The sequence below is a fragment of the Pteropus alecto genome, unplaced genomic scaffold, assembly GCF_000325575.1.
Source record: "Pteropus alecto unplaced genomic scaffold, ASM32557v1 scaffold45, whole genome shotgun sequence".
Taxonomy (NCBI): Eukaryota; Metazoa; Chordata; class Mammalia; order Chiroptera; family Pteropodidae; genus Pteropus; species Pteropus alecto.
The window spans coordinates 16,347,775-16,368,251 of record NW_006442491.1 but is presented as its reverse complement, the minus strand read 5'-3'; the positions used below and the strand labels follow the sequence as shown (position 1 = coordinate 16,368,251).

Here is a 20,477-nt window from a genome sequence, read left to right as displayed (position 1 = left end):
GCGGTTCCGCTGGGCCTCCAGGGCGCTGGAAAGGTACCTCTGGAAATGGGCAGCATGAAAACATTCGGAGCTGTCCATGATTTGGCGGTACACCATCCACCTGGAAACAGCAAGTGTAATTTCAGCATGGGGGCCACCTGATGGCCTGTCCCCACAGGCTCAGACAGTGGATTCAAATGTGACCAGTACTCCCACGTTCTGTCCAGTGAACCTATACAGAAGAAAGCAATCTTGGCACCACCAAAGCAGGCAAAGGGCAATGGCTGGGTGAGAAACCCCATATCTTGAAACCACAATCCTTGGAGTTCTTGACAGGAAACGCCTTGCCACAGGGAAAAAGATCAACAGACTTGACCAACAGACTTCGGAGTTGAGAAAGACTCCCGACTAGGCAGTTACATACTGAAAGACCATCCGATACAATGGCTTCAGTCTGGTGCTCAGTAAAACTCTTGCTGAGAATAAGAAATGGACAGGGTGAAAAATTCGACTGTTTATAGAACAAAAAGCAATGGAAACGAGGGAGAAACCATGTAACTATGTAGTGCTTTTAAAGAAGGTCCAATATACCCCTAGCATCTCTCCAAAATTCACCTTTCCATCCCCCATGACCTCCCTCCCACCTGAAACTCCTAACCCTCCAGGCGATTGCAGTCTTCTCAATTCTTCTACAGCCTCCTGCAGGATGCCTGACTTTGAGGTAGACTGACTAGATATTAAAAGCCCAGCTCAGTCACCAAGGGTTGTTTAGTAACCTCCCAGCCAGGTGGAAGTGATGGAAGAATGATTTCCCTAATTTCATCTGAGCCAGTTTGTCCTAGCTGCACCTGGACTCACACAGTCCACTTGTGGTCAGGGAAGGATCACATCATCGTTATCTACCAGCTTCCAAGTGCTAACTACCCTGGTCCCGAATCACCCTGCTGACCAGGCGCACCTCCAGGCCTTTGCCTGTGCTGGTCCTGCTGCTACAGTGCTCTTCCCAGATACCCAAGGGCTCACTCCCTCATTTCCTTAGGCCTCTGTTCGAATGTCACCTTCTCAGTGAGGTCTTGTCTTCCCTGAGCACCCAATTTATAGCTGGAATTCTGCCCCCCACAACCCGCCCTGCACTACCTATAAGCCATCTCCACTTTATTTTCTCTATAGCACTTTTTACTAGTTAATATACTATTTTCCTTATCTGGTTAATTGTCTGTCTCCCCACACTAGAATGTTAGCTCCATGGGGGCAGAGATTTTCTAGTCTGTTTTGTTTATTTGTCCTCCACATTTAGAACAGTGCCTGGCATACACAAAACAGTCAGTACAAATGCGTCAAATGAATGGATAGATGATGACCACTGTGTTGATACCAATTATACCAAAGCTCAGTCAGTACATGTCAAAGTTTTCCTGGGGCCTCAGCAGGTCCAGGCACAGACTCCCTTTCCCCAAAGCAAAGGCATCAGCAGCCATACTAACCTGCCATATTCCTTATGCAGAGTGACCAGAAAAGCACAGAGCTCGCTAGCATGACAGCCCGGGAGGCCCGTTACAATGCTGATAATGACCTACATGAAAGAAAAGCCATGTGGGTTTGTAATTCAATTGGGAGGCAGAGTTGTATGTGAGGTTAAGAGATCAGACTTCTAGAGCCAGTTCTGTAGGAATGAACCTCAGTACCAGCACTCACTAGTTATGTGACCTTGGGCTAACAACAGAACCTACCTTGCAAGGTAGGTGTGATGATGATTAACTGAGTTAATATATGTTGAGTACTTAGAACATTATCTGGCACAGAGCAAACACATTTTAAATTTTGTATTACTCTTATAATTTCCATGGAGTGGGTTGTGACTAAATCAATTAAAATACAATGGAAAATACTGGGCAGAAAGGAGGTCTGGGACAAAAATGCCAAAGGTTCAACTGGCGTGGTAATTAATCTCAGCGAAGGAGATGTGTGGTACTGGGGATGTTTCTGTCTGGCTGCTGTGCCCTTCAAGTCACATATCCTGAACTAAGGAAACAAACTGGTGTAGGAAGTACTACTGAGTCTTGATGGGGAGAAAAGGAGCCAGGCTGGACTGTCTTAGTACCACAACCATATGAAAACAGGGCCCCCTGCAGGCAGATATTGCAAAGCAACTTGAAAAAATTCACTGACAAAGGGGTCAGGCAGGGGAGGAAAGGAACTTTGCAACTGCTGAAGGATACAGATATAAATAATACAGCACGGCAAGAGCCTCTTTAAGTATGTGTTTTATCACAATACCCAAGACTCACTGGACAGGCCTGGTCGCAGATAACTTAAAGGTCAGCTTGGAGGCACTCATCACCTGAGGTGGTCACATAAGCAGAGAGGTGACAGTGGATCCCTCTTCTTTAATGGGAATCAGAAACTCTCCTTCCTCCCCTTTGACTAGGCCTCTACTCTGTATCCCTTTCTGCCCCTGTGAGCAGCACTCCATGTAAATGACATTTTATTTATCCTCCTCCCATCCGTATTTCCCTATCTTGGTGCCTATTCCTCAGTGCCCAGGCCTCAGCCTCTCAAATCAGAGCATACATTTTACTTTCAGGCCAGTCCTATAGTACCATTTAAACAAAACATAACAAGAAGACATTTTCATTTTTAAACTCTTGTCTAAGGAAAAATTGAGGCTTCTGATTCCTCAATGCTTCTATTTTCTTTTGCAGTTGAGTGTCTTCTTCGTTTGCACAGAAATAAATGCCCTCTTTGAGCATATAAAGACATATGGGTCCAAAGAAATGGTGTGAAGGGTTCAGAGGAGGGGAGTGTGAGGCAGGAGCAGATTAAAATACACTCTCGGGAAGATGATGTTTATAAAGTATCATCTTACCCTGATGATGCCAGCAAGGCCCAGCTAACAAGGCCCATCCTCTAATTAAGCTCAATGTGTCACCTACTGCCAGGTAAGTCCTTGTCACGACCAGAAAGAGTTGATGGCATGAAAGCACCAAACAAGAGTTTGAAAGGCCTAGAGAAGCAAGGGAGGGCACAGCAAGGTGTCAGAGTTTTTTCATCACTGCCCTGGGGCTTGGCTGGGGTTAATTTAGAGGCTTGTCCACAGTCACTATGTAGAGTGGGTTTCATGGGTATCATATCAGTATTCAAGGAGGTGGAGAGTCTTATAAAAGGGACTCTGCTGGAGCTCTTGGACAGGGAGACACATGGACAGGCGAGCAAGATTAGCTTCCCGTGAACCCCCAGCAGATTTGTTGAGCTACTTGTACCTTGTCATTTTCCACTTGGTGAGTGGGGCTGACTTCAGCTTGCTGCAGCAGGACAGGGAGATGAGTCCTCATAACAGGCTCCCGACTAATGCTGCTGATGGTAAAATGCTGGAGGAACCTAGACAAAGACATTGCTATCATGTTACCATCACCGGCCTTGTCTGAATGTGCCCTTTAACGTGAGAAACTCTTTATTTAATTGCTGAAAAAGAAACCTTAGAGAGATTCTCCCTAGAGAATAAAATTGTATATGGTATGTCACTGCTACCTTTTACAATGATCCCTAAGAAGCTATAAAGAAAAAGGAGCTTAGAAAGGACTAACACTGAGGTTTCTCACATTTCATAAGCAGGAACATTAAACATCTATAAACAGAAAACCAGAGCTCACCAGTCTAGCTCTGGGAGTCTGGCTGAGAGGAGCTTTAGAGAACTCCGTTTCTCCCCGGCAGAATGGCTCAGGACATCGAAGAGCTTTTGTGCACTGGAGTGTCTGGAATATCAAAAGCTCACAGATTAGAACATAGCGCATATACTTTACATAACTTGTTTTGATGCTTTCAAGCTAGAGTCCCATGACAGAGTCAACACTTCCAAAAATAAGCATCTCACTAACTTAAACAAAATGCTGCATTAGCGCATGATGACTGGCGTGCCCACATATGAAAACTGGCCCGAAACCATTGGTAATACTATGGGTTTCTGTATCTTGGTGGATTTCATCTTTCTTGACTTCTATTTTTTTTTTTTCTACAGGCACTTGCTACCTACAAGTTGGCAGCACTGAAATGACTGTGTCGGTCCTTTTAGATGCCAAGACCCCTGTATTACATAACAAGTCATCCTGCAGAGAGGGCAGACATGCATAGCTTAGGGAAGCAAGCATAAACAGTGAAGGCAGCTACTTACAATCTCTTTTGTTCCACAGATAATCCACCTTCCTGGATCACTTTAAAAGACAGTCCTGAGTTAGCCTGCTGTTGCCAGAGGGAGAAGACCTAAACAAAACAGAATTTGAGCAAAGAATACTTTAAACTCAACAACAGGATATGGAACCCACATGGGGATTTGATGCTTGTTGAAAATCTGGACTGTCAGTACAGAGACAAACCATCATAACAAACAAGTTTGTTTCAAAAATAGAGGCCTAAAGCAATTTTGTTCTGTATTTTTCAAAACTAGAATTTCTTTCTGGGTTCCTCTCCCAGGGATTCTGCCCCTTCAGAGGTCAGGAAGCACAGAAGAAGGTGTCAGGTAACAACGTTCAGGCAGAAGGTGCACGTTCTTCTCTGGTCATAGGGCCAAACATAGGGAGTGGTTCAAGCAACTCTTGTCTGAAAGCAGAGAGATGGCTGAAGAGAAACTAAAAAGCTGCTTCCATGTTCTTGGATTGAAAGGACAAACACAAAGAGGTAGGAAGGACCAGCAGGCAGTAAGAGGGAGACAGATTGGCCTGAGACACCATTCGCAGCCAAGGCCAGCTCTTGTCTCCTCCATGTTCTGAGAAGCTGTCCTGAGGGAGGGACACTGTCTCCTCACAAGCTGCTGCAATCACACCTTTCCAAGCATTTCCACTCTTCACGAGTCTAGCCATCTGTTTGACTTTGGCTACTGTGTGGTCTCTAACTGGGTTGTATAATTCTCAGTAAGCTCCTTCACTCATGCAGTCTGTGCCAAGTTGCCTATAATATGCAGCCTGCCAGGTGGGACCATTCACAAGAGCAGGGCCTGTGAAACCTAGGGAGATCTTGGGGTGGGGTAGAGAACTATGATCCAGTAGGTAGGGCCCAACAATTCAACAAAGTAGCTAAAAGGAAGATGAGTTTAATTAGGATTTAAAGGGACAAAGAACATTTTTCTTAGAAGATGAAAAGGCTTCTGTTCAGTGCCTTTAGGTTTTCAACTCTCAATGACAATAGCACCATTGCAGGACCTAAAGGGATTAGAAGTAGCCACTCTCCACCAGCTCTCCCAACTCCCTCTCATTACCTCATTGTTAATGCTGAGACACTGCCTTACCATCTAAACTGCTTTTTAAAAACTAGTAGTTTTGCTGACTAATGACTGATGTTACCTCTGAGTAAAATGCTTGGTATATCTTTGATTTGGGGAAAAGGGCAATCATCAGAAAATTGCTTGATCCATGGAAATGAACTGGGAGATGAGGAAGTAATGAGCTTTTGAAGTCTATCAGAAGGGCAGCAACGATACTGATGGAATCCTAAAGAAAGAAAAGAGGGAGCATTGGTGAGAAAAGCCATTTGCATGATACCAGCCATCTGTCAGACACATGATGAATTTCAGTGCAATTATTTTCACATTATGTGGTTTACTGGGGTTCAATTATAAATGTGCTTGCTAATACCCTGTTATGCAAGATACAGGAAGCACAGGGTCTTTTCTTCTAAATTAAAAATACCATCTCAAAATTCTTTCTAGGGTATCATCAGATATATGACTTATATTTTCTTCTATTCTGTGGGCTGTTTTCACTTTCTTGATAGTGTCCCTTGGATACACAGTTTTTAATTTTGATGACGTCCAATTTGTATATTTTTTCTTTTGTTCTCATATCCAAGAAATCATTGCCTAATCCAAAGTTATAAAGATTTATTCCTATATTTTCTTCTAAGCGTTTGTTTTGGTTCTTACATTTAGGCCTATGCTCCATTTTTGAGTTAATTTTTACTATATGGCATGAGGGTCTAACTTCCTTCTTTTGCATGTAGATATCCAGTTGTTCCAGCACCACCTGTTTAAAAGACTGTCCTTTCCTCACTGGTCTTGGTGCCCTTAACAAAATCATTTAACCATACATTTTTTTTTCTATTTCTGTGCTCTCTATTCTGCTACATTGGTCAATATGTCAGACCATATGCCAGTACCACACTGCTGTTTGATTACTGCAGCTTTGTAGTAAGTTTTGAAATCTGGAAGTGTAAGTCCTGAAATTTTGTTCTTTTCAAGATTATTTTGGTTAGTCAGAGTACCCCTGAGATTCCATATGAATAACAGAATGGCTTTTTCTATTTCTGCAAAAAATGCTATTGGGATTATCACAGGAATTCCATTGAATCTGTAGATCGCTCTGGGTGGTATTGTCATCTTAACAATAGTAAGTCTTCTAATCCATGAACATGGGATGTTACCATTTACTTAGGTCTTCAATTTCTTTCAGCAGTGTTTTGTAGTTTTCAGTGTATAAGTCTTTCACTTCTTTGGTTAAATTTATTCCTAAGTATTTTATTCTTTTTGATGTTAATGTAAATGAAATTGTTTTCTCAATATCTTTTTTGAGTTGTTCATTGCTAGGGTATTGAAATGCAACTGATTTTTTTTGTTGTTGTTTTGTATCCTGCAACTTTTGTGAATTCATTTATTAATTCTAATAGTTATTTTTTGTGGAATCTTTAGGGTTTTATACATATAAGATCATATAATCTGTGAACAGAGATAATTTCACTTCCTCCTTTTCAATTTAGATGCCTTTTATTTCTTTTTCTTGACTAATTGCTCTGGCTAGAACGTCCAATGCTATGTTGAATAGAAGTGGCAAAAGCGAGCGTCCTTGTCTTGTTCCTGATCTTAGAAGGAAAGATTTTTTAAAACAATTTTTCATTATAAAGGTAATAAGCTCATTAATTAAAAATTTGAAAAGAAACAAAAATAGAATAGAGAAGGTTTAAAAAAATTATCCAAAGTCTCACCATCTAAACCTAACTACAGCAAACATTTTAGTACTTTTTCTTCCGGTCTTTTTTGCCTATTCATTCATTGACTTGTCTATTTTAGGCACTGGAAAATCACATTTATTTTTACAGTTCCATATCTTGCTTCTAAAATTTCCTGCTAGCATCTGCCATGTTGTTGCACACTATCTGTAAACAAATGCCAGACTCAAAAGGGTACAGAATATATAATGTCCACTTATGTAACATTTTAGAAAATGTAAACTATCTACAGTGGTTGCCTGAAGCCAGAAGAAGAGGGAAAGATGAGCAGCAAAAGGGCATTAGGAAACTTTTTTGGGGTGATAAAAGTCTTCTGTATTTTGACTGTGATGGTGGTTTCATGAGTGTATACATCTGTCAAAACTTTAAATGGATAGACTTAATTATATTTAAAGTATATTTCAATAAATTATCAGCAAAAAATTTAAAAATCCTTTAAGTGGTCAAATTTGACAGACTTTTCCTTTAAGCTACGCTAGAAAGTCTTCCTGACTCTGGAGGTTTAGTAAAGATTCATCTTTATATTCTTCATTCTATGTGTGAAATTTAAAAATATTTAATTTTAATCTATCAGAAGTCTGTTGTGATTTTTGATATGACTACTCCATTTCTCCCCCAAATTAGCTAACTTATAGTCCCAACACTTAAATGATTCATCCTTTCTCCCCTGATGACAGAAGACTCTAATCTAATATTAAAACTTTCATCTATACGGACATCCATTTTGTTTTACTGATCTGCCCACATTTCTGAACAATCTTTAAGGCAGTAAGTTCTATGTGAGAGAAAGAATTCTTTCAAGAATTATTCACAGAATTCATTTTCTGATCATCTAATGAAACCACCTTACTGAGTCTGTGTCCTAGCTCCCAAACAAGCTGGTTTTAAAGCTGTGATTGAGCATCATACTGAGAGATGAGCTGTGCTCTGGCCAGAGGGTACAGGCTAGAGGAAACTCATAACTACCCTCTTACCCCCAAAAGAAAAGTGTTGTTGCAGACTGGTGAAGTTAAAGGATGGTTCTGGGGATGGAACTTTCATACAGCTGGAGGTTAAGTCTGCATGACAGGGAAGGGTTAAGCCCTCATGGAGAAAGTTAGCCATTTCTTTCCCTCTCTGGCTCACTTATAATTCTTTCCCATGCTAATGAGTGGAGCCCCATCAATATCGTAGGAAGCAGCTTCTTTCCAGATCTTAAGTGGGTGAGCTTTGCGTCCCTGGGCAGGAGACCATCTGTTAGGGGCCATTGTAGGCCTTCTTCAGCCTACTTTTTGATCCTCGTTGGGATAAATTAATTGTTCAAGGGTAACTATCCTAACCCAGAAGTCCTTTCTAGCTAAGCCCTTTACAGAGCAGTGAGGTTGACAAGGCTCAGAGCCCTGAGAGTGGATAGTTCTCTCCATGACCTCTCTGCTTACCTGCCCCAAAGGGCAGAACTGACTCCTTACATCCTGCCCCATGGTGGTGGAGCGGGGACAGGGAGTTATTTGGTTTCCCAGAAGTATGAGTACTTTTCTGAACACTAAAGCCATGGTCTGGTAAAATACCTACCCCATCATAGAACAAAATGGAATTCATGTGATCCTTGGAAATGATGATACTTCCGAGATGATGGTGAGAAAACAGGAGGCCTCTACAGAAGAAATATACTTTCCCTGGAAGGAAAAGAGAGTTGGTCAGAGACAGAGGGCTAGATCCTGGGGGCCAGATTCCAATGTCCTTCTTGTATATACCAGGGCAGGCCAGTGTGGTGACTTAGAGACCAGTAGCTCTTAAGTTACATGATGTTTATGCTGAGCCCTGTGCTCTGGGGAAACCAATGTATGCTCCTGGAGCCTCAGAGAGAAAAAGAGCATCAAATACAGTCTTTGCATAAGAATTAGAAAAAACAAGTGAGTAAGTTATCAGCTGATGGGGAGAGGCAAAATTCACATTCACATATGAGTGTCTTCCAGGAAAACACACTAAAAAAGACTGGGTATGTCTGCTCCATTACTGAGTTTATAGGTGCCCCTTTCTTCTATTTTGACAGAAGCTGGCTCAGCTCTAAAGAGATCATATTCCTCACTTAAAAGTCCAAGAAGGAGCACTAGGGTCTCAGCTGAAGGGCCAGTGAAGGAAGCTTAAGGGTTCCTCTGTCCAGCAAAGGAACATTTGAGTTAGGCAATAACTGGGTTCTATAGACACTTGGAGGCCTGTGGTTCTATAGTTCACAAAAGCAAGATGGGTGGATATGGACATTGGATATGGGTTCCTCAGGACAAAGATTCAGGTCTAAGGAGAGTTGCTAAATAAATTAGCTCAGTATGGGCCCTGGGGGCAGACCACAGAGAGATGGACAGCTAAAATGACAAGGGTTAAGGCTGGATATAGGTTTGCTTTGAAGACCCAGATGAAGCACCCAGAACACCCATAATACCCCTGGGTGAAGCTGCTTTCTGGAGTTGGTCCAAGCTGGATCATTTCTGCTCCTGTAACAGCCTTTCCCTGTTTTTATATATAGAGAAGACCGAAATTACTTCTTGGACTCAAGGCACAGGCTTGGGAACACTGTCATTTTTATCTTATTTTTGACAAGAGGGACTGATTCCTTGAGCTGTAACTTTAGGAAGGTAGCCTCAAAGCTCTGGAGGTTATAATGACAAGAAGAGCAAGTTCTGAAGGCATCTTGAGGAGGTGGAGTTTCAGGGGGCAGAGAGAGGCCTGGTATGTATGCTTGTATATGTGTGTTAATGGGGGTGAGGAGAAGTGGAGGAGATGGATGCAGCTTTTAGGTAAAAGAGGAAGGTTTGTAGCCTATAAATGAAGATACAGATGATTAGCCAGAGAGAAATAATGCCAACTTTACCATCTGCGGCAGCAGCAGGCAGAGACCAGTCAGCACAGTTCAAAGAATCCAGTTTCAAGCCCTGTGAGCCTCTCATCTCTAACAAGTAAAACTTGGCTACTTATGCCCCAGCCTCCTCCTGTACCAATGCCAAGGTTCCTCCCTCCTGTTCCATTGCTGGCACAATACTTTAATTCCCTTAAGAGACACAGCCCCCCACCCCTCTTTCCTTCACTGCTCATGTCTACTGCCCTCCTAATCATGCCCCAACATTCCAAACAGCTTCTGAATGTCCCCACGGTCTTCTCTTCCAAAGCCAACACTCTCATTCCTTCTGAGGGATCAGGGCATAGTTCATGCCACATTATGGCCTTGCTGCTCCTCAATCCCAAATGCACAGCAGTAAAGCAGCACCCAGAACATCTTACCTTCTGGAATCTTTAGTTTCAGAATCTATTCTCTGACTACAGCACCTCATCATCCTTTTAGCTACCTCATTCCCAAAACTTCATCCTCTGATGTCACTGAGCCTTCAAGGCCTCATTTCCCACTATTGCTCAGAAATTTCTGACTTTCCTCTCATATACATCCAGGGCAGAACCCCTGGGACAGGATCTATTTTTAATCTGTTTTGTCAGGAGAAGAAATGGAAGCAGATTTTACTCAGTATTTACTAAGCACCAAGCACGTCATATACATTATAGTTTTCCATCTTCACAACAATTATAAGAGGAAATATTCTTCTTCTTATAGAGCTGATGGGAAAACTCAAGTTTAGAGAGACTTCCCCTAAAGGCACAGAACTACTTGATGGTGGAGCCAGGTAAAGAACATAGGTTTGCCAAGGCACTGTACCACGCTGGGACCCTTTGGTTCTCTTACCCCTCTTCCCTTCACTTTTGCTCTCCCCAAAACCCAGGTGTGGCTAATCTGACAATGAGCCATCTCTGCTTCCTCAGTCTTAACAAGCCCACAGTGCTGCCCACAGTGCTGCCACTGCTGTCTCCCAACCCTTTCCACCTACTCCACCAGGGCCCAGCCAAGATCTTCAACATTCTCCCAACACCACAAACATCAATTCTGGCCACGAGATGACTCTTATCTACTGTTTACAGAGAAAAGAGAGTCAATAGGTGTCAGGAGGCAGAAACTGCTCCCCTACCTACTACTACATATTTGCACCCTTCCAGGTCCTGGGCTCACCTTCCACCTGTGTACCTCTAAATAAGAAGTTTCTCAGAAACAAGTCAAGTACCATTCAAAGGCCTCCTGGACAAACCTCAAATCCTCCCAAAGCTTCCAGGGAAGAGCACTGATCTGAGAGTTGGCACATTCCAAGTACTCACTGGGAAGACAGGGAAAAAAGTAGATCAGGAAGGTCATCTCCAGTACTTTCTCTCCCTCTAGACTCTGAAGCCTCAAAACAAAATGGAAAAGAGGAAGACAGAAATTCACTAGGCAGTGCTAGAAAAACACTCACTGTGGGGCCTGGCCCAGGGAGGGACTTGGTAAATAAGAACTGGTTTAGTACTGGTGCAGCTACCCCTCAGTCTGGCTCTGGGAGCAATAACTCTGTCATTATTCTCAGAGCACACATGAGATAAGTGAAGTGTCTCACTGGGTGGTCCAGTGTCAATGCCTTGGTTGGTCACTTAGATCCTGATCCACTTTTAGTAATAACACTTCTGGTATCTGCTCTGGATTCATGACTGTCCGAGTATGGTCTGAAGGGACATGTCTTTGCAGGGGTTTCTTAGTGACTTGGATAGCCAACTTCTGATGTGATCTCCCTTGCTCCTTGTCTCATCCTTGGTGCTCTTAGTGGATGAGCTGTGTCATTCCCTCTCCATTCTGTGAGTCTAAAAACCCAAGGTGAGAAGACATTCCCCTTCACTACCCAAGCAGCAGCAGGAAACTGCAACATGGGTCTGTCTTTGAATGACCTCTACATCCCCAGGAGTCCAACAGGAGGAGGACAAGCCCTCAGGGCAAAAAAGACACCAAGTATCAATGAAGAATTTGGCTTTTCCTCCTTCAGAAGCAAGGCTGTACAAATAAAAATCCGCTAATGTTCCAATCTGTTTGAAGAGGGAACATTTATCACTGCTTGGGAAATATTATGATGTAATGGCTAGATAATTTTCATTCTGTGTGTGAGACAGTATGTGAAATATATACAGTGGTTTAAAGAAAAAAAACAAACCCCGACACTTATCCTTCTGTGACTTGTTTACTTTTCTCGACATCCTGTTCCTGTCATCCAGCCTATAGGTACAGTAATACACAGATCTATTATTCATTTATGTTCAGTGCTGCAGAGAACTTTCCTTTTACAGTGTCCCTCAACAGCTTCATGTGGGCACAAGGGAACACATGACAGGGTGCAGAATGAAGGCAGCAGATAGCACGTGACCACTGCCTGGGCTTTCCTATCACAGGAAGCTGAAACTCAGCTTGGCCACCAGAGTCCTCAGGATGTATCAACTGCCCTGTGTTGTCAATGGGACCAGCACTCCTGTTGCTTACTGCTAAATAATCTCTGACTAGTGAAAGAAAACACTCTGGAATCTATGAAGCACTACCCGAAGAATGAAGAAGCTGCCTGAGTGCAAACCATCCCCTGAGGCCTGCAGGAACTAGTAAATATATGGTCAATTTATAGTCAACAAAGGTGCAAAGGCAATTCAGAGAAGAAAGGAGTCTTTTCAACAAATGGTGCTGGAAAAACTAGATAATCCTATGTAAAACAAAGAACATCAACCCATATCTTGCACTGGACTTTCTACCCATTCCCACCAGCCACAGTGGAAAACCTCCTACTTCACAGGGATGTCAGGTAGAGTATTCAGAAGGATTTGCCTCAGCAGTCGGGTAAAATTATCCCTAAATTAAATGTTGCTCTGCTTTCTACCTAACAAAGCTTAAAAGCAAGGCCAAGATGATAGGATTAGAAGAAAAACATATTAAAACAATTATTATAACTGTATTCATATCTTCAAGAAGCTAGAAGAACCATGTTAACTTGGGACATGAAAGATGTAAAAAAGATCTAAATCAAACTTCTAGAGATAAAATATATAATGTCTAAAAATAAAAATACGCTGGATGAGGTAAATGACACTAGATAACTGTTGAGAGCTTAGCTAAGCTACTCCATAGTGCTGCTGCCTCAGCATCCATTCGGTTTGGCCAAGGGCCTACAGGGGCCTAAACTGACAGTAGCCCCCTTTAGGCAAGCACATGTCCTAGATAATAGCCCACAGAGACATAAGCAAATTTAGTTCCTGATATGACTTCCCCAATAGCCTTGTAATCAAAAGTCTCCACAGACTCCTAGTGCTGTACCCTGTGAATCTCTTAGAGAAGATCCCTGTGGAACTCATCAAAATCCCACTCCTTTTGTTTTGAATTGACCATTCTGACCTTAGGCTAAGAATCCCAAAGCACTCCACTCACGGACCCTTAATATAGGCATGTGTCCCAGGTCCTGTCACTCTCTCTGCCTGAACCCTACCTTGCCCTCCCTGTGTGGCCCCTCAAGGCATGCTGTGTACTTCCTCCGGGACCTGTGAGTATTAAATTTCTCTATTTCAATTTCTTTCCGTGGTCTTCTGTTGAACTTGGCACTCTGTGTTCCACTTAACAAATGTTAATTTAACAACAATGATAGTTAGCAAATTAGAATACATAAAAATAAAAACTATGCAAAATAAAACACAAAGAGAAAAATGACTGAAAATAATTGTACAGAACATCAGGAAGCTGTGGGACAATTTCAAGCAGCCAAATAGAAGGACCTGGAGTCCAGACTAAGGAAATAATGGCCAAAAATTTTCCGAATTTGAAAACTATAAATCCATTGATCGAAAAGCTAACCGAATCCCAAGCACAAGCAACATGAAGAAAACCACAGCATTTAAACCACATCACATAAAAATCAAATTGCTTAAAATCTGTGCTAGAAAGAAAGAAAATCTGGAGTGGAGAAAAAAACTATGTGCAGAAAGGAACAAAGATAAAGATGGCAGTAGATTTCTGCTTAGAAACAATGCAAGCTAGAATACAGCAGAGTGGAGCAACATCTTTAAAGCACCAAAAGAAAGAAGCTGTCAACCTAAAATTCCTTACCAAGTGAAAATACCTTTCAAAGTCCTGAGGGTTGGGACCTCTGAAATGGCTGTGAGGACTTTGGCAAATCATCTCCCAGGGAAACAGCAACAAAACTGGACTAATTGTTAAAGATAACTATTCAAAAGCTAGGAAATGGACAAAGGTTATACAACAAAACTGAGAAGCAATTTGAGAAATTCTACTAACGTTTGATAGGAAAAGTGGACATCTGTGGTGTTTTAGCATGGGGCTATTCTCATGATCTATAACCCCCCAGAGCTCTGTGGTCTTATGAAGGAGAAGGGCAGGCCTGCTGGAGGGGCTGACTTTATTTGGGCAAAGCACAGAAAATCCTATACCTAGGGATGTCAAAAACGATAGCAATCAAAGTGGCAAACATTCAGGGGAGGCCAACATACCAACTAGCCAGAGATTTCAAAGCTGACTGGTGCAACTAGCCAGAAATGTAACAGGAAAATCATCTGACCGAGATAAAAGACGGCAATCGTGTTTTTTACATGCTGTGAAAAAGAAACAACAAACCCAAAATGGAGTCACTTTTGCTAAACCACATCACCATACCAAAACTTAATAATCTAATTGCAGTTTCAGCCTCTTTCAGGAGTAGAATTTTAAACCAGTCTGGAATTTCTGATCAACACTAGTGAGGTAATCTGCCTTCTGCTAAGGGAAGGTGTCTTTGCCTGAAATAATCCACTCTTTTAACTTTTTAGTCTCATCTTCTTTCTGCCTATAACAACCTTCCATTTTGTACAACTCATCATAGTTGCTAGATGGGATGCTGCCCAATTCATGAATCACTTAATAAAGTCAATTAGATCTTCAAATTTACTCAGTTGAATTTTGTTACTTAATACAGCAAGAAAGATACATTGTAAGGCATCTTCCTGGTGCTACATACACCAGGAGACATGTACAAGAATGTTCATGACAGTGCTGTCTCCAAGAGCAAAAAACTGTAAACAACCCAAATGTCTATTAAGAGTCAAAAGGATAAATCGGCACATTTTCATATAAAGGAATCCTATGGAGCCATGAAAGTGAATGAACTATAGGGCTACATACAACAATCTGGATAAATCTTAGGAGGGAAAAAAGCAAGTCCCAGAAGAACACAGAGTATGACTCTATTTGGATTACACTAAAAAACAAGACACTGTTTAGGGAGGCAGGCGTATATGGTAAAACTCTAAAGTGGGCTCCTGAGGATTAGGTACTGGGCAGCCTTCCTGACCAAGGTCAGCAGGGTAGGGATGAGAAGGGCACATGAAGGACATGAATGAAAAGGAACTATACAACAAGTCTTATTGATAGAAGTCACTAACTGGGAAGGAAAAAGGTTCCACAGCTGGAAGCATTTCGAGAGAAGGGAATTACTAGTTGCCTTACCTACATGTGGTTTGTTGGGCCATCCTTGAACTGAAAATCAGAAGACCTGGACTACCCTCCAGATGCTACCATTAACTTGCACTATAGATCTCAGGCAAGTTTTTACCTTTTATGGGGCTAGGATAGAAAGACTGATCAAAATAATGCATGTTGAAGAGCTCATTTTTAAATGCCTTCAGAGAATGGGAACAGATAAATTTCAAACTCATCAGTCTCAAGAAGAGGCAGATTCACCATGACACTTAAGCTTCAGGACCTCCACCTGCCTAACCCCTCTTTGAAGGCCCTAAGAGCCTTAATCATTTTGTGTTATTTTTCCTTAAGAGAGCCCCAAGTGGCATAAACTTCAAGTCCCATAAAATTTATCTGAGTCTCAAAGTGGTAAACTGTTTAATACACAGCCAAAGGAGATTCCTGTTTAAATTCTCTGCTCCTACTGAATTTTCCTGCCTCATAAAACCATCTCCTAATTCAAACTACATTTCTCTCAGGAACTAAGAAAGTCTGAAAAATCTAAGCTCTCAAGAGTGTGACTAACAAGGCTTCAGAAATCCCCCTGGCTGTGCACTTTGCTTAGTGGAGGTTGAGGAATTTGTGCATTAAGTCACAATTCTTCCTTCACAAAATGACTACATTCAACAGGGAAATAAAAGTTCTATATTCAATAGGACTCATAAGAAAATATTATTTTGAGGAAACCAAAAAGGAGCACAAATCTCCATGGAATTCATGCGAGACCTTGGAACGATGACTCCTTTTTATCTTCTATGCGCCCCCTTTTTGAACCTGCATGTCTGTCACTGTTATCCTATGCTAGTCTCATCTTGTGTGTTGGGAGGGCTGGAGCAGGTAACTTGTCTCTTTAGTTTCACAAGTCCACACATGGAGAGGAATTTTGTTCAGGAGCAGTACAGCAGATTACAGTCCAGAGCTTCATCAACACCTGACTGAGATGATCTTGATGATGAGATTTTTGATTTTTGATCTGATGAGATTTAGGACTTTGAACAGTTACCCTTATGGGAAGAGGCCCTTGAGAGGTGGTGACTAGTATTTTGCACATGGGAGAGACATGAATTGTGGGAGCCAGTAGGTAGACTGTGGTTGGCAGAAATTTGAGATGGCCCCAATAATCTTCATCCCTGATGTTACTCCTGTGTTCGTGTAACCTTATAGGGCAAGAGAAAAATTATCTGAGTGGGCCTTCTCTAATCACAGAAGGCTTTTGTAAGTAGAGTTTTCTCTGGCTGGTAGCAGAAGAGGAATTTGGAGAAATTAGAAGTATGCAAGAGATTCAACAACGCAAGGGAGATTGTCTATTGCTGAGATGGAGGGAGTCAAAGGGCACAGATCACTGGGAGGCAGCGCTAAGAGTGCTCCTGGATCACAGCCAGTAACAAAGCAGGAACCTCACTCCTATAACCTGAAAAAACTGGAGTCTGCCAATAATCTGGATGAGCCTGGTCTGGCTGATGCCTTGACTTTGGCCTTATGAGATCTACATTTAAAGATGAATCCAATCAAGTCCTGCCTGGACTTCTGACCTTTAGAACTGTGAGATAATAGATGTGTGTTGTTTTAAGCTACCAAAGTTGTGGTAAATTGTTATAAAACAACAGAAAACTCATCCAGATTTTGTTCACAGATTCTATTTCTGGACATATTGTTGCTCTAGCCCTTTCTGAGAGCAATTCTCAGGCAGCAACAAGAGGACCAGGTACAGTTCTGGGGCCAGCCCTTCCTTGCACGGGTTTCCTCGCCTGAAAAATGAGTGGATCAAAGGAGAAAAATTATAAGAAAACAATTCTACACCAAGTCTTTTCAAATATCAGATGTATTATTTTAATCACAACACTCAAGCAAAAGAGGGACCCAGACACAGCTCACCTTCCTCAGGCCAGGACTGTAGATTGCTGGAATAAAGATATGCACCTTCTCCTCCTGTTAGAAAAGTGCCCAGGAAACACTCATCCTCCTTGGAAAAAAAAAAAACAAAAAAAAAACAGAGCAGATGATTTACAGCATAAATATTCACAGAATCTAAAGTCTGCTCCTGTTTGTGTATGTACAAAAGCTGCTGAGTCAGCCTCAGATATACCTTACTTCTTCTACTGCCTTTGGCACTTGACTTGTGCTGAGAAAAAGAATGTAAGGTTCTCCCTGATAACCAAAGCCTGCAATGTTTGTTCATGTTCCAGTGGACTGTTATTCACTGGAGGCAGCTCTCCATGGCCTAAAGCTTTGACTTCTCAGCTCTGTCTATGCCAGCCTGAGACCTGCTTTTACTAGTATTGGGAGATCATGCACGCATGCATGCATGCGTGCACTCACACACACCCAAAAGGTCTAAATGGCAGAAAGAATCCTTCTCATTGTATACCCCATAAATGGTTATTTCTAGAGCTCTGCTGAGAAGGGGAAGAATGCAAACAGGAATTGAGACAAAGAGGTACAGATCCTTTAGATTAGCCATAAGATGAGATGTTAAATTATCTTTATAAATTGTTTCATTTTGACATGACATTAACATTAAGAATAAGAAGGTTGCTTACCTTCACTGTTTGCTGTGTTTTCTCAGACAATTTTACTTCATTATCTTCTACCTGTGTCCAAAAGGAGTACAGATTTTCAGTTACTATTTTAAAGGCAAAACTCGGCTAGGTGTCGCTCCTGCCACCACCTCTGTGTTCAAATATTTCCAGGAGACTGGGCAGTCTCTCTGCCAAATCCAGTCTCTCAGGTCCTGACAGCTGGTAGGGTTAGCTGCTGGTCATAAAGGCTCAGAGTCCAAGGCTATGATGGGCTTTCTCATTGGGACCTGAAGTCCAACTAAATGAGCCTGTGATATGTGGAGAGAATGTGTTAGTCTCCACTTACATTTCACTTCAGAGAAAACAACTATTTTTAGGGACAAAGGAGAGAAAACATATTAAAATATTTTGAGTGTGTTCTCATTTAAACATGTTCATGTTAGAGGATAACTCTTGCTCTTCCCTACCCATGTCAGAACTGTAGAAACAGAACATAAACAACTTCTAAAATGGGTACTTAGATCATTACCCAACTCACTGCTGTCATAATTTCTGTGTCCCAAGGCATCGGAGTTTCAGACCAAGTCCCACCAAAGAAGAGGGACCTTTCTACACACAGACAGACACTGCTATACAAACTCAGTAGCAACCATTTTGACCAGGGAAGGGAGCCACGTGATCCATTTTTCTCTATCTGTGTGACCTTGGACAGGTTGGCTGATTTCTAAGCCTCAGTCTCCTCATCTGTAAAATGAGGGTCTTAATTTCTTCCTTTCACAATTTAACAGAGACCCAAATAACTCAGTTCCTTTCTTTTAGAACTTTTCCAAGATTATGAGAGAGTTAAAGAAACTAGATTCATTTGTATAAAAAGAAAGAGCTGAGATAAAAACTTCCATTCCTGAACTGCAGCTAGTTCAGGTTCTGACATCCCACCAGGGACCCAATGAAAAGGTTCTTCCTCAAATGCCCTCCCCAATCTCCCCATGTTTACATTCACTTCATGTGATGAATGACACTAACCAGCCAGGAGCAGAATCTGGGTATGGCGGCTGTCAGGACTATGGAGCTGGTTTCTGTGGTAACAGTGCCATCTGTAGGAAGACCACAGACATGGAGGTTACTGCCTACCACCTGAGCCCACCTGGCAGGCACCAGATGGCTAAAGCCCTTCCCCTTCTCAGAAGAGAGGGCTCCTCTTATTACCACAGAGTTTGATGCCCTCAGAAAATGAAAACTTCCTCATCTAGAGACAGGGAATCTATTATTTTTTTACCACTAACAGAAACACACATTTAAATGAAGAGTCCTGGGAATGAGTCCTTTTTATCTGTACTTTTAATTTTTATCAAGGTAGTATAGGTGACCATTAAAAATCAAACAAAAGATTATAAGGCTGTTCCTACCAGCACTGGATATTATTTTCTAGAATTTTTTGCCAACATGTTGTGTAAAAAAATGGATCTAATTATTGTTTCAAATTGCTTCTTCTTGATTACTAGTATGGCTGTACATATTCGTATATATGTATATGTGAAGATTTATATATATATATATATATATATGATATATATATAAAGCTGATTTGTTTTCCATTTCTGTGCACTACCTGTTTATATTTTTTACCCATTTACCATTGGGTAGTTTGTCTTTATCCTACTATTTGTAAGAGCTCTTCATAAATTAGAATATATACCCTTTATGTATCATAAGTGTTCTAATATTTTCACAAGTTCACTGCTGATCTTTTGACTTAGTTTACGGTTTATTTTGCCAAAAAAAAAAAAAAAAAAAAATCAAGCTTTGCTTTCTAAAGAACATATATACTTACCCTTTTCTCTAACCAAGATCTGAGATGTTAAAAATGATTCTGAGAAGACCACGGATCCTAAGCACCCCCTGCCTCCCAGCAAGTCAGGAATGTCATAGACGGTCATACGCGCCTGTATCAAATTAGAAAACAGAATTAGACTAGTTGGCAGTCTTAAACCTTCGGAGAGAGATCCATAAGAAACAGACTACAAAATACTGCTTTAAGGTGCATTTCAAAAGAATACTGGAGAGTTTGTAAGAAAAATTCAGGTTATCCTGAAATACACCTCAGAGTTAAGAGATGACTTCAGGATCACACAAGCTTCCCAGCAATTAGTTCTTGATTAGAGACACGCGATTCCCTCTAACTGCTTATCATTCCTAAGAGGCAACATAACAGCCTTCCTTCTTAACCACGACTAGTCTCAAGCCTCTTAGAGTTCACAGTTTTTCTTCTAGGTTTCTGTACACTCATATACTCTTTGCATCCCAGCATGTCCACACTCTGACCTACTCTTTGGTGTGGGCTCAAGTTCTGAACAAGTTGGGAAAAGTGGTCATTTGTTTGGTATGCGTGTCTTCATGGATATTTTGGGGTACATGTCAACACTTTCAAGTGCTACATTCAGGACTAAGAAATTTAAAAGAAAGCTATTTAAGCTTTAAGGGCAAGACAAAAACTAGAGGCTTCAGTAGGCTAGAAAAAAAGTTGGAGAAACTCAGAGCTCCTGAATGGCTGGTAAAAAAAAGCCCTCATTTATCATTCAAAACTTGTGAAAATGGAATAATTCCAGGAGTCGTCTAGCAGAAATGCAGAA

The 20,477-nt window shown here is 41.5% G+C and overlaps 1 protein-coding gene across 1 annotated transcript in view; it reads right to left on the bottom strand.

Moving 5' to 3' along the window:
• CUNH20orf194 (chromosome unknown C20orf194 homolog) overlaps positions 1-20,477 on the bottom strand; it is a 103,478-nt gene that overhangs the window by 32,434 nt on the left and 50,567 nt on the right. Inside the window, exons 17-27 of the mRNA XM_006922013.3 lie at positions 19,679-19,790; positions 18,871-18,941; positions 17,869-17,919; positions 17,204-17,291; positions 8,521-8,624; positions 5,313-5,459; positions 4,148-4,236; positions 3,630-3,731; positions 3,240-3,357; positions 1,464-1,552; positions 1-100 (exon numbers count right to left, since the gene is read on the bottom strand). The exon at positions 1-100 is cut by the window's left edge and continues 83 nt beyond it. Coding sequence (XP_006922075.1) covers positions 1-100; positions 1,464-1,552; positions 3,240-3,357; positions 3,630-3,731; positions 4,148-4,236; positions 5,313-5,459; positions 8,521-8,624; positions 17,204-17,291; positions 17,869-17,919; positions 18,871-18,941; positions 19,679-19,790 — 1,071 coding nt within the window. The remainder of the gene's footprint in view (positions 101-1,463; positions 1,553-3,239; positions 3,358-3,629; positions 3,732-4,147; positions 4,237-5,312; positions 5,460-8,520; positions 8,625-17,203; positions 17,292-17,868; positions 17,920-18,870; positions 18,942-19,678; positions 19,791-20,477) is intronic.